Genomic DNA, 14,955 nt, shown 5'->3' on the forward strand with positions numbered 1-14,955 from the left:
GGCTTTTTCCAAAAGAGACAGCTGTGATGGCTGTTTGAATAGGTTATATGGGTTATTATAAGACTGCTTTTTCAAGCATTCTTGGCTTTCACATGCGACAGAATCTGCCAAGTCATCTCAGTAATCTTTTCTATTATGGAAGAGAAGCTCTTTCAACACTTCTAGAAGTACACGGACCATAAGGCTTATTTCTGTTACCTGGACTAGAAAAATGTATGCATTATTTAGTACACTCTCTAAAGGAGGAGTCTCAAGGTGAAACACCTTTGAACTGGGTGGATTACATCATCAATCTTTCTTTTCAATACGTTATTTTGTGATGTCTTTCAGAGTAACTAAGTTCTATCAAACGTTATGGACCTGCCAAGTAAACACGGTGTAGGTGTTGCCAAACTGTAATAATCATCTTGAGAAAGTTTAAGTGCTGTTGTCTCCACTGTCAACAGATTCAAGTGTTCTGGCCAACCACTATTCCTGATCTATTGCACTTGAGGTTAAATCATTTGCTACTATATGGTTATTTATAGCATATGTCTAAATATACAATCACTCTTCCTATACAGGTACATACCGTACAATATCATTATCTGGAGATTATAGGTTGTGTGTGTGTGTGTGTGTGTGTGTGTGTGTGTGTGTGTGTGTGTGTGTGTGTGTGTGTGTGACTTACCTTGAAGCTGTGTATACTGCGGGGGCTGGTGGGGGAGGAGCTGTTGGATTTGGTGGACTTGGGGGTGGAGATCGTACTGCTGGGGACACCATTGACTGGAGAGGAGAGAGAGAGAAAAGAGAGAGGGAGGAAGCCATAGTAAGACAATGATAGGGCTAGGGTTGGCCCAACAGGATGTGCTGATGTGGGGAAGGGCAAACGAGAGAGGAAGTCCTTTTTACTCTGGAGAGATGTGGCTGTTTAAAAGTGTATTACTGTTATTACATTGTGTATTCTATTTTTCTTAATTTCTTAGAACACTAAAGGAAATGCCTCTATCACAGGAAGTGATATACGATAGGGCAGGAAATCCATTTGTGACACAACAAAGTGCACTTTGAATGGGTTTACTTTCACTGAGTTGACAAAGCTCTGTACTAACAGTTCTCCACTACGAATTCAAGTCCATGACCTTTCCTTAACACAGAGTGCTAGATTTTCTTCAGGTGTAGTGTGGCGTTTCGTGTCTAGAACTGTGTGTGACTGTCCAACTTCCTGTCCGGTCCCCTGTGGGGGGGAAGCAGGTTGTGTTTGGCTCCAGCAGACAGACACGCAGGGTCACCCCAGGTGCCTCTGTAGGCTGCCTGGATAATCTGTCTGCAGCTAAGGCCACACGAAAGCTACGACCCTGAGGGTTCAAGGGTACCTCAAGCAGCCTACCTCCAGGAGCCTCCCTGTGTCACAAACAGTCCTCTCCTCAAACAACAGGGCCAGGCATGGCCTTTCTTTGGAGAACTCGGCTGTATTGGTAATGGTAGTGTATTTCTGTGAAAGGCCTCATCTGCCACACACTCTAGGTTCTTGGCAGGTACACTGCCACACGCTGTACCCGTTCCCTGAGACAACCAATCTGGACCTGCGAACAACAGTCAGAAACACCAATACAGTACAGCACCTACTAGGGAATGTGATGCCAGACAACTGATGTGATTATTCAATTCAATTAGAAGGGCTCAGTGAAAGCAGCTGAAGACTAAAGCACTGAGGCTAATTTAGTACATGGGTTTGTATCAGCCGGTCCTGCACCAGTCTGTGCTCAGATTAGATGCATACTGTAGAAGCCAGAGAGAGTTTCTGGGCCAGAGGCAGGAAGAGAGGAGAGAAAAAGAGAGCAAAAAAGAGAGAGAGCAATAGCCAGAGAAAGAGAGGGGGAGAAAGAGAGCGCGATGTCTTGGGTTAGGGTGGCAGGCCAGGGAGGTCCATAGTGGAGCAGAGCTCCTTCAGAGTCATTTATGGCACTTCCCTACACAGCAGGAGTCTGACTGACATTACAATATACTGGTCTGAAAGAGACTAACTGGACCTCTCACAGGGCCCCGTTAGCCACAAGGTCAACCTCAGGCCACGGGTGCACTGACCAAGACTCCAAGCAGTCAGGAACTTCAAAAGGGTTTAATTGGTGCCCTCTCTGAGAAAGACTCATGTAGTGATTATTGTTAACATATTGTAGTGATGATTAAGGCCAGGAGTTATTCTTGGTTAGGCTTCATGCTCAGGGGGAAGCTCAAGGTCCTAGTAATGATGGCTAGCTAGATGAAATGAGTGGTTTGTTGTGGTTAGGTAATGGGCCAATAGAGTGGGCAGTGCAGGATGTCAACAGGCTTACCTGGGGATTTAACAGGAGACTGGCTACTGGTGGAGTAATGGATTGGTCTTCTTACTGCAGAGAGAAAGAGAATTGCAAAAAACAATTTTACAACTCGAGGTTTCAATTTCCAACTTAAAGCCTCATAATCAATTTCTAACTGAGCATAAGATAAATGTTCGGTAATTGGCCACATGGCCTGTAGCCTGCCAAAATCCTGAAACTCTTTTTGAGGTGACTACACTAGTTAGTGTCAGATGAAAATCAGTTACTCAGTCCATCACCCAATAACTGTGTGTGTGTTTGTTTGTGTGTACGTGCATGCATGTGTATACCTATGCCAGGGGACTTGACACGGCGTGAGAGTCCAGGGCTCTTGCTCCCAGCAGCCCTCGTTGGAGTGGGCGAGCGAGCCGAGTATGAGGACTTGAGCACCCGGCATTCTGTGAAGACAACACAGACAGGGTTAAAACCACACTCACACACCGTCACACACCGACCTCATTTCCTATCTAGCACAATTCAATAGAGTCCCCAGTGTTCCAGTCAAACTGTTCTAAAATAGCTCCAGCTAGGAACTAGCTCTCAATATAATTGGCTCTCTTTGAGAAAGCATTAAGTACGGAGCGTTCAAGAAGTTAAGAATGTTTCATTCACGCAGAGCTTTCCACAAAAAAAAACTCAGTTAACCATTTGCTTTTTCCAAACGAACACCACATGTGCAGTCGTCTGTCTCTGTGCACGCCATAACTCCATGAAAAATTCACAAGCTGTGGTAATTACCCTATCGTGTTTAGTAACGCCGTTGTGTTAGTAGCGTTTCACAGAGGTGCGTACACCAGCTGACAGAGCTGCGCTGCTGGAGCAGTAGGTGTCGGGGTAACGAGGTTGGTGGTTCAACTGTTTTAGTGGTGCTGCACAGACACATAAAACAGTGGAGGTTGTTGAGGGGAGGACGGCTCATAATAATGGGTGGAACGGAGTGAATGGAATGGCATCAAACACATGGAAACCAGGTGTTCAATGTATTTGATACCATTCCATTGATCCTGCTCCAGCCGCTACCACGAGCCCCGTCCTCCCCAATTAAGGTGCCACCAACCGCCTGTGATACAGAGTTGTTTTAGCAGCGTTGACGACAGAGCAAGCTGCGTTCAGGAGCAGCATATGACTGGTTACTGTAATGAAACTAGTGGTTAAACTGTCTGGGTTCATGTCAGATGCTGTTAATTGGGGGGTGTTACAGTGTTAGACGCTATTATGACACCATGAACACAGAGGAGGTACCAACCAGCTGTGGCCAATTGGAGACAAATGATTCCCTATAAAGTGGACGTGACCCAAGCCTGTTATTGGAGCAGACCCCAGGTGCGATTCTGTTTACTACAATGCAAGCTACTGTACCATGCAAGTTTGTTTACTTGCAGTGTTTACTTTTTATATCGTTCCCTAAACCGTGTTTGGATTTGACACTGTTCTCCACAATTGAGTCTGACAGTGCAACAGCCCCTTGGGACTCCTGTAAGACACTGTGCAAAGACTTAGCAGCTGAAAAGAGGTACCTAGAGCAAACACTTGTTTTTGAGAAGACCTAATTCTTCAAATGGAGCATGGCAGGAGAAGTAGGACAAGGAAGCGCTAAAACAACTGAAGAACAGATTCAGCTGAAGAAACTAAACACTCATCGTTAGAACAAACAGTGTTTACACCTGTGTGTGTGTGTGTGTGTGTGTGTTTTAAAGATGCACTATGCAGAAATCACTCTGCCATTTCCTTGTTGCTAACATGCTAATAGTTTGCCTAATTTCTGTTTATGTGAAAAAACAAGCAAGTATAGTGTAGAGAATCATTGTACCATCTAAACTGCTGTGAAATATATTTTCAGCTGGTGTACAAAACCGAAAGTAAAAAGACACAAAAACTAAACTTAAAAAGGGGCCATATAGAAATAGTGCACATAGAACAGATCTACCGCTTCTTAGACTTGCTTTCAATGCGAGTGACAGATCTATACCTCACATTTCTATGTGAATTTTGTCAGGTTGTCCAAAAAGTGACATATTGCAGCTTTAAATGTTATTTTACAGGAGCAACACTAAGAAAACAGGATGTAGCTAGAACCTTGGGAATAGTTTGGAGAAGTGTCTGAAATTAGCCTGTTTGGATTTTATATACAGTACATCCTGTCTCCACCTTATCTAGAACAGAGGATAGGGGACTGCAGAGGAGTTGTACTGACATCGGTCTGCTTAAGATAACAATGGGTTAGCTATGGACTAAAGAGGCCATATCCTGCTGCAGTAGGGGGTATCGCTGCGGACATCTTTTAAGTGATTTTCAAGAACGTCTTCTTCTCAACATGGGGATGGTACATATTCACATAATGACATTCACTGAAGAACCCTGGAATGGAATGTACTACTACAACTACACCCTACAAAATGTGACTGCAGCCACTTTCCCCTACAGAAGTCAGGAATCTGTGTGTGTTCAGACCGATAGTCTCACACATACTGTAATCAATAGTCTCCTCCCCTTGGAGGAGAGGAATGAATTAAGATATTGAGTGATGATCACACTATGTTAGAGCCATGATTTAGCATCACGAGTCACCGGAACCACTTTTAGAACAATTATGAGTCTCATTCAACTGAGAAAATGAACGTTCACAATTGTATGGTTGACAGATAATTATCATGACACACTTCATCCTGACTTCTAGTATGAAAAGGGGAAAGTGGTTTGGTATTGACATCTCTTTAGGGAAGCTACACTATGAGAGACAGAAAGGAGGGGTGCGTCCAAAATGCCAACCTATTCCCAAAAGAGTACACTCCTTTTCACCAGAGCCCTATGGAGGCTCTATATGGAATAGTGTGCCATTTTTATGACCTTTATTTAACCAGGAAGTCCCATTGAGGTCAGAAGACCTCTTTGCCGAGGGAGACCTGGCATGTCCCACGCACCCTATGAAGGAAATAGGAAGGAAAGAGGGAGGAAAGGGTTGGGACAGAGAGGCCATAGAAATATAGACACTAGAACAGGAATCTAGATATATTTCTATGAAAGAGACCAAGGTTACACAACATACAGGTGATGTTAGATTTAGTTAGTCAGGCCTACCAGTCACAAAGGCTACAGAAGCCTTACCACTGTGATCCAACAGGAAGTCATCCTGGGCGTAGCGGTACTTCTCTGGGCCGCACGCGATGAACACGTCGTCCTCGCCGAAGAAGTCCTGGAGACAGGTGATCTGGGGAGAGGGAGAGGGGGAGAGTGAGGGAGAGAGGGAGAGAGAGGGAGAGAGGGAAAGAGAGGGAGAGAGAGTGAGATGTGCAGAGGAAGGTAAGCTAGAAGAGGAATCATGTGTAGGTCCTTGAGTTTAGAGGAAAAACTCTGGGCACTAGTTATAGAAATATTATGGGCCCTCGCGAGACATCTTCTAAAGGTCCGATGGGGTGTACCCATGCCATGCATCTCTGTGGAGAATCAACTCATTTCATTTGTGGAAACAGTAGCTCATCCGCCATTTAATATGCAGACAGAAGCCGAATGGGAATCGAATCGTTTCACACCCTATTGTACTCACTATTGCATCATCTCTGTGTGAACATCCCACTCTCCAGGACATAGTCTTTCAGATGGTTCTACTAAACATCATTATATTATAGCTGGATCCCACTCTGGTACAACTGGAGGAGAAGAAGGGGACATTATTATAATACATGTCATGTTGTTGAAGGATGTCTGTGGTATTTCATTATTTTCCGTGCATCACTGTGTGTGTGTGTGTGTGTGTGTGTGTATGTGGCTACATGCTGACAGCTCGCTCGAACAGCCCAATTAAAATCTGTCTGTGATGTGATAGCTCTTTCATGGTTGCTAAGCTCAGTGCCACAATGGACAAGGCAACACTTTACAGCTTACAGCAAAGAGCTGAGGGTCAAAATATCACAACAATAAAGTACTGCAGAGTCTAAATACACTGTCATGTGAGGAAATCACTGCAGCAAGCATTTCTGTTGTGCAGGCTGTTTATCTATCTCTCCATCTCCATTTTGTCTTCTCTCCACCTCCAGGTTAGTGTTTTTCGTCATGAATCTTGCCCTGGAGGCAGCTCTGCAGATTGGTCACTAGCTGGCACGTGATTCTAAACCTAACCGTAACCACACTGCTAACCCTAATGCCTAACCCTAACCTTACATTCATTTTGACTTGCAGCTGGCCCATCTAGCGGACATCTCTCAGTTCTGCCTCCAGGGCAAGATTCATGACAATAAACGTCAACCTGCCTTCCACCTCTCCTTTCTCTCATGTAATATCGATAGCTACCATGATTTAATAACACAAAGCAGAGGGAGTTGTGCCTACATTACTTATCCACACCCACCCCCACCCCCACACACACACACACAAAGCTCCTCTGCATTACTGTGGTAGTGCATTCAGCCCAGGCAGGCAGGGAGTATCAGTGGGTGGACAGGCAGGAAGGAGATTCCTTTATCATCATCATCATCATCATCATCATCTCACCCCCACACATCCCACTCATACCCTGGGAGAGGGGAGAGAGGGTTGACTGGTTGGAGCCAGTGAGGTAGGCAGATGGGACAGCCACAGAAGCTTGGGGGTTGAGGCAGTGGAAGAGGGACTGTGTGTGGTGGGCCTGGACTCTGGAGCAGATGGAGAGCAGTCTGCTGGAGGACCTTCTCTCGCAGGACTGCAGATTTATAAATATGCCAACTCAAAACAGCAACAGCCATCATAACACATTGACCAAAATCCTCTTCCAATACAGATTCCAAATCTCCTCCATCCCCACACATAATTTTTACGACTCAGCCAGAAACTCTGTCATGCTGACTTAATACATGAATGGATGACTTGACTTGGCAGTGTGTTGTGAGGCAAAATCAAAATCAATAGCCATTGGAGGCTGAGAGAGACAGAAAAACAGAGACAGGCAGAAGACAGAGAGACAGAGGAGACAGAGACAGGAGACAGACATGAGACAGACAGGAGACAGACAGAGAGAGACAGAGACAGACACAGACAGAGACACAGACAGGAAACAGACAGACAGAGACAGAGAGAGATAAACAGAGACAGACAGAGAGAGATAAACAGATAGAGAGAACCAAACAAAGACAGACAGAGACAGAGAGCGGTGAGGTGAGAGGAGGCGTATGTGTTTGGCAGGCAGTGGCTCTTGGTTGGCATAGCTGAAATGGCTGCCATTCCTCAGCCGGGATCACTCACACTGAGCAGCTGATAACCCGGACAACCAGCCATATGTTGGCATCGTCATGGCGACGGCTTTAAGACCGGGAGCAGTAGACATTGCTGGAACACTTCAGCTGCCTTTGATGATCTTTCCCATTGGATGAATGCCTTCACAACACATATGTAACCTACAGGCTACTGATCCTATGAGATGTGATAGTGTACATGCACCATGGATTAAGTCCAGTACCATGAGTACATTGTTAATGAAAAGGACAAACCATATAAGCTAATGTCGTAAGCTGCTCAGTGGTACTGCCAAGTATTAGTACTTTACTAGGATCCCCATTAGCTGCTGCTAACACAGCAAATACTCTTCCTGGGATCCACACCAAACACACTACAGACTCATGTAAAACATTCTAAATATGCAGACTCACAGTGACACATCAAATATTCTCAGAATCTAATGTCATAAGCATAAGCTGACATAATAGTGAAGTTCAGAACACTGCAGATCTAGGGTTAGAAAAGCCAGTAGTTTTCCATCCAACCAGGGCTGAGCTCTGTACAGTCCAGACAGTCTGCATTATGGGGACACAGTACAGCGTGTGACAGAGTCCGCATTATGACGACACGGTGTGTGACAGCCAGCAGCCTCAGACTGCTGAGGTGGCCTTGTCACTGTGTCCCCTGCCTAGGTACAGGCCAATGGTGATGACACCAGCAGACAGGACAGGAGATGTTGGTGACAGTGCAGAGGGGAAATCTCTGGGATCTGGAAAAGCAATACGACACTATTATGGGTACAGTACACAACACCAACACTTTTCACTTTCACACAGACGTTTGACAATTTGACCACAAAAGAGGTACTAGTTAGTCTCTTCTGAATTCACCTTTGAGTTGTCAGAGAGGAGAGTCAATTAGACAGGGTCATTTTGTATCGCCCCTGGAAACGGTTGCCCGGTTGATTGCCACCTGGGAAACCACTGTGGGGCGATGTGATTGTCCAGGAGGCTTCAGGCCTGGCTACCATCGTGGCTGAATAGGACTACTGTAGATCACTGTGGGTCATTTAAGATGGCCTGTGGTTCCCAGGAGGCCAAGGACAGACGGGGATAAGGGGGATACACTCACAGAAAGAGAGACGAGAAATAAGGGATAAGAGAGGTCTTTAAACAAGGTTGTTTACAAAATGTCTGCTCCTACAGCTTGCCAGAAGAAGCACAGTCCCAATTTTGCCGATCAGATCCTCTGGAGAGCAACCTCTCTAAGTGCATACTGAGGCCACGGTACCGTCTGGGGGAATAGTAGAGAACAGATTAATAAGGCAGGATAAGGATGTCAGACCTCATAGTCCATGTTGCTGTTTGTGTTCCCTTGACAACCGCTGCCAGGATCAACAACAGCCAATGGCACACAGACCCTGTCAGGTTGAATTAGTCCTATCAGGGAGATGAATCGTTTGGGGGAGGGAGGGGATCTTGTGGCTGTGTGTCTTTGGTGAGTGTGTGTTCATCTTATGTGTGTGTCTGTGTTTCTTTGGGGTGACATCTGTAACCTCAGTTTGCCCTCCCATCTCACACACTTGTTCTAATGTGGACCTTTCCTTGTTCTCTGTCTATCCCTCTCTGCCTCTGGTCTCCCCATCTCTCCTATTCTGCCCTGGCCGACCCAGCAACAGAGAGAAATATGGGTTGAGGACTTGGGGGGCAAAACACCCCCCCTAAAACAGCTGCTGTTGTATGAGAAAGTCAGAACTAAAATATCTTATTTGATATTTAATTAACGACTGTTTACTGGTGGTTCCATTATGAGGTTGGCATTGGATCGACAATGGGATGTTCCTATGAGGATATTGATGTGAAAAATCCATCATTGTCAGGCTCATGCTGTGGGCTATAAAATAACAATTTAAACAGATTAAAACATTCAGGATGATGTTATTACTTGCTAGAAGACAGCATGTTTGGAAAACCATCAACAAAAAAGACATTGCTCATCCTAATTTCTTAATTCCATTCTTTTAGATGTGTGTGTATTGTTAGATACTACTGTACTGTTGGAGCTAGAGAAACAATAACATCTGCTAGATATGTGTATGCAACCAATAAAATTTGATTTGACATTGATGTGAGCTAAAATATCCCTTTCACCCAATGGAGAATTGGGCTAAATTATCCCCGAAAGGGACGTGGACTCTGACTGAACTGACAGATGTAAAGGCCATTGAGCTAACAACCACTGTGGGACAGAAAGAATCCTACCCAGCTCTCATACAGGACAAGCTATACTGAACATCACAAGACCTTTTGCGTCTTGAAACGGAGCTGGAATGTCATCACTCTTTCACAGAGAAAAAGATACTCATCAACTGAAAAGCAAGACAGCGGTTCTCATAAAAGGTGAGTGGAGTAGACTAGGCTACAGCTCTTGATCGTTGCTTACTTCCCTTTCCATAATGAAGGTGGTAGCGGGTCGATTAGTGGATGTACTCTGAGGCGCTGCAGTGGGAGTGAGGATGAAAATAGAGACCCCCATTATCATCATCATCATTATCACAGGCCTGACAGCCCAATCGCTGTAATCATAGGGTGGGAGGGTGACAGTAATAAGAGGGTGAAAGGGGGTGGGAGGGTGACAGTACTAAGAGGGTGAGAGGGGGTGGGAGGGTGACAGTACTAAGAGGGTGAGAGGGGGTGGGAGGGTGGCAGTAATAAGAGGGTGAGAGGGGGTGGGAGGGTGACAGTACTGAGAGGGGGGAGGGAGGGTGACAGTAATAAGAGGGTGAGAGGGGGAGGGAGGGTGACAGTAATAAGAGGGTGAGAGGGGGTGACAGTAATAAGGGGGTAAGAGGGGGTGGGAGGGTGACAGTAATAAGGGGGTAAGAGGGGGTGGGAGGGTGACAGTAATAAGAGGGTAAGATGGGGTGGGAGGGTGACAGTAATAAGAGGGTGAGAGGGGGTGACAGTAATAAGAGGGTAAGAGGGGGTGGGAGGGTGACAGTAATAAGAGGGTAAGATGGGGTGGGAGGGTGACAGTAATAAGAGGGTGAGATGGGGTGGGAGGGTGACAGTAATAAGAGGGTGAGAGGGGGTGGGAGGGTGACAGTAATAAGAGGGTGAGAGGGTGACAGTAAAAAGAGGGTGAGAGAGGGTGGGAGGGTGACAGTACTAAGAGGGTGAGAGGGGGTGGGAGGGTGACAGTAATAAGAGGGTGAGAGGGGGTGGGAGGGTGACAGTAATAAGAGGGTGAGAGGGGGTGGGAGGGTGACAGTAATACGAGGGTGAGAAGGGGTGGGAGGGTGACAGTAATACGAGGGTGAGAGGGGGTGTGAGGGTGACAGTAATACGAGGGTGAGATGGGGTGGGAGGGTGACAGTAATACGAGGGTGAGATGGGGTGGGAGGGTGACAGTACTAAGAGGGTGAGAGGGGGAGGGAGGGTGACAGTAATACGAGGGTGAGATGGGGTGGGAGGGTGACAGTACTAAGAGGGTGAGATCTCCCAGAATGGAGGAGAGAGGGAGTGAAGAAAGAGAGAGCTGGTTTATGCAGGAGAGAAGATAAAGGAGGGAGGGTAAAAGAGGGGGATAGTTTAGAAGGAGCGAGAGAGAGGGAAACTCTGTGCCTGCTGCCTTCAGCAAGGTCGTGGTAGCGTACTGCAATGCACAGTACCATGGAACAGGAGTCAGAACAGAGTGCATTGTGGGATATTGGGGTTGTCCTCACACGGGTTATCAACTATTCAGAACCGTAGGCTACACACCATAAGTACGAACATGCAAATGAATCCTCCTCATTCCAAATGTATGATAATTGTATTCCTCTTTTTAAGACTGATGAGCTAGTTAGTTACTCTACAGTGCAGGATACGTAAACTGTTGCTTAATCTGTGAGTGGCGTGTAGACTACTGGTAGACTACTGGTTAATTACTTTAGATTAGAGTGGCAACTCTCCTCCATCCTGTTTGACAACCAGCCTTTGACGAGATGGAGGGAGAGGAAAAACACAGAGCTAGGGGAGAAATGAAACTCATCATTAGCTAGCTGTGCTGAATTAAGACTAGCGATTAGCAGCTAAACACTGTAGGCTTTTTACCAGCGCAAATTCCACTTGGCCTCAAATCCATACGGAGGTGGCTTTTGAATAGCCTAAACCACCAAACAACTGCAAAAAGGAGCTGGCTTTAGTATTCATCAGGCTTTCCTCAGTGAGACCAGACAACGGCAGCAGCCAGCAGAAACCAGTCAAAGTAATTTGCTTACATTCAAATCTCAGTTGAGGGAACATTCATTCTGAGAACCTTTAACAGAGCAGAGCGTGTCACTGTGGATTCTCTGCTACCAGGCCTTTTAGATGGAAAACCACGGCAATATAACATGATACATACTTAATGAGTGGCAATTTATATTACGACACCTCAAGAAAAATGGCTATTCCTCAGTCAAGGCGAATAGCTCCGAGAACGGTGACAACAAAATCTAAATGTCAGAGAGCTTCTTGCTCTATAAAAACACAAGTATTGCTGCCTGCTGGTGAAATCCCTGTAGCTAAAGACTAGCCTAACTCCCCTGTAGACAACTGAACTCTGGCACACCAGACTACAGAGAACTCAGCCCAGCAGGCATCTCTCTTACACACTCAGACAGCCAGCTGTGTCTCCCCTCTGAGATCTGAGTCACATCCCTGCGCAGTGACATGATCCTATAACGTAATACAGTACACCCCCTCTGATCCTATACCCTAATACAGTACACCCCCTCTGATCCTATACCCTAATACAGTACACTCCCTCTGATCCTATACCGTAATGCAGTACACCCCCTCTGATCCTATACCCTAATACAGTACACCCCCTCTGATCCTATACCCTAATACAGTACACCCCCTCTGATCCTATACCCTAATACAGTACACCCCCTCTGATCCTATACCCTAATACAGTACACCCCCTCTGATCCTATACCCTAATACAGTACACCCCCTCTGATCCTATACCCTAATACAGTACACCCCCTCTGATCCTATACCCTAATACAGTACACCCCCTCTGATCCTATACCGTAATGCAGTACACCCCCTCTGATCCTATACCCTAATACAGTACACCCCCTCTGATCCTATACCCTAATACAGTACACCCCCTCTGATCCTATACCCTAATGCAGTACACCCCCTCTGATCCTATACCGTAATGCAGTACACCCCCTCTGATCCTATACCCTAATACAGGGAGATGAGAGGCTGCGGGGCTCAGGCTAGTGCTGCAGCATGCAAAGTGAAAACATCTTCCTGCACACGCCGTACTGATTGATCTGCACACAGTCACCCCCATCCCCTGCAGAGAGAGGGAGGGAGAGGGTAGCTGGCTGGATGTTGTAGTGGGGAAAATTGCCTCGTTAATAATTGATACTTCCTGAAATGCAGCGGCGAGGGGGGGATTCTGGCTTCACCGATATGAGAGAATCATTTCAAAATACAGTAAATAAAACTAAAGCATGAAGTTATACATTTACAATATGAACTACGCAAACAGATGCGGTACTACTATAGCTACCATTCTCAGTAACACAGTAAAACATTCTTAATCCCATGTACTTTCAGTCTATGAGTCAGCACACCAGTCTCAAGTGTGATTCACGAATCTCAGATTTTACCCACGCCTGAGTCGTGCTCCGTTCCTCACCTCCTCCAGAATCCCTGAGCCTCCCTGCTGCCCCTCCTCCATTCCACCTTCCTTTCACTCATCCTCTTCCTCCACTCCCGCTCTCCTCCCACTAGCACGGGCTAATGATGGAGCCCAGGGGTCTATTCTACTGTGGTACAACATTACAAAACGTAGATGGAAATAGGATTAATAGAGATAACATGAGTCTCGATTTTCTAGGTACTCTACAATACATTTCTCATGTGTACGTTGTGTAATGTTGAACGTTGTCGAATAAGCCTCTGATCTAGCCTCCACGAAGCGTGTGGAGGAAGTCTGACGATACTGCTTCCGCTATCAAATACTGTAGAAGCACACTGGACAACACTGTCTGTCTGTTCACCTAAACATCACAGCCCTCTCCAGTCCAGCTGACAGGCCAGGGATGCACGTGTCAGACAAAACAACTCTGCCATACTCAAATGTAAAACAGGCTTATGCGTGGGCCACTAACATCAGCGTCACACAATTACATCTGTTTTGGATATTATGTACATTCATATCAACGTACAAGACATAATCCTTTGTGATATTAACCATTAGGGTATTATTAGGGTAATGTACTGAGAACAGTGGGTGAATATGATTATGTGATTAAGCCTAAACAGTGTGTGGGCTGGGCTCTGGGCCTGTATTCACAAGAGTAGGATTGCTGCTATAGGATCAGTTTTAAATAAGATTAAAATGGACAAGAGGGACCGGATCCTAGATCAGCACTACTCTGAAACTCTTTTGAATACGGGCCCAGATCAACTGTTGAGTTATTTCAGAGCGTAAACTATCCCAGAGCCGCAGTCAGCTTCACAGGGATGCTGATAAGAAGAATGGCCCCCAGCCCCGGGCTGGTCCGGCTGGACAAACAAAACATGGTGTTGACAATGACATCACAGTCAAACAATGGGCTCCCAACCACCAGAGAAGTGCTGCACGTTTTGGGCCGGCCATCAGCCACGTGCTCTCTGGCTCACTCTGTCCTCCGCCTGCTTGCTTTTTGGTTTGTCTGTTGTACACTGTCTGGTTGATGGTGATGTCAGTGTCAGAGCGAAAACGGCGGTTTTGTTTTGTTGCTTACTGGATATCCTATCTAAAAACATTGACCCCTAGTGGTCTGAATATTGACTGATCTCAGGCCCTTCCTATGACAAATTCTAGGAAACAGTTTAATATATATGTGACATTGAATTAAACAATTATGTATGTTGATGCTAATATTATGTACAATATTTATGTTTCCATATGATAACAATAGCCTAATATATTTAATATGCTATAAACTATTGTTTAACAGTTTCACTCAATTCATTCAAATTAAGTTAATAATTATGACACACCCCTCACTATTGTCATTGGTTGCATTAATTGCACCGTTTGTCTACATAACCTGGTTTAAGCATTCATGACATCACCCCGAAGGAGGAACGGTGATGCTGAAACGCTGGTGATTTATATATACAGTGTGCAACTCTATTTTCATAGCTTACAGTTTCTTCACCTTTAGTCAGCACCTCTACATAAAATAATGTTCTCTGGGTGTGCGCCAGCTCATGTTTTTGATTTGGTTCTGTTGCTTTAACAGGAATGTTGGTGGTCTTTGTATCTCTCTCTCCTGGGTTAGGGCTGACAGGGTCCGGGTGCCATCTGCCAGGAGTGGAGGGTTGTTTCTTCTCCCCCATAGTGGGCACTGACACCAGGCACGCCGTCTTCACATGAAGCCAATTAAGTTGGC

At 45.7% G+C, this 14,955-nt stretch overlaps 1 protein-coding gene across 8 annotated transcripts in view; it reads right to left on the bottom strand.

The window, feature by feature from the left end:
• dclk2a (doublecortin-like kinase 2a) overlaps nucleotides 1-14,955 on the bottom strand; it is an 84,991-nt gene that overhangs the window by 38,526 nt on the left and 31,510 nt on the right. For 5 of the 8 annotated variants that reach the window (XR_011675681.1, XR_011675680.1, XM_071407449.1 and 2 more), the window contains exons 3-7: nucleotides 5,418-5,547; nucleotides 5,187-5,261; nucleotides 2,630-2,737; nucleotides 2,316-2,369; nucleotides 671-765 (exon numbers count right to left, since the gene is read on the bottom strand). Coding sequence is in view for 6 of the 8 variants with exons in the window: in XM_071407449.1 (XP_071263550.1) it covers nucleotides 671-765; nucleotides 2,316-2,369; nucleotides 2,630-2,737; nucleotides 5,187-5,261; nucleotides 5,418-5,547 (462 nt within the window). In the remaining 2 variants the exon portion in view is untranslated. The remainder of the gene's footprint in view (nucleotides 1-670; nucleotides 766-2,315; nucleotides 2,370-2,629; nucleotides 2,738-5,186; nucleotides 5,262-5,417; nucleotides 5,548-14,955) is intronic. The other 3 variants (XM_071407450.1, XM_071407453.1, XM_071407451.1) reach the window with 3 other exon arrangements.

Source organism: Salvelinus alpinus, chromosome 6, assembly GCF_045679555.1.
Source record: "Salvelinus alpinus chromosome 6, SLU_Salpinus.1, whole genome shotgun sequence".
NCBI lineage: Eukaryota > Metazoa > Chordata > Actinopteri > Salmoniformes > Salmonidae > Salvelinus > Salvelinus alpinus.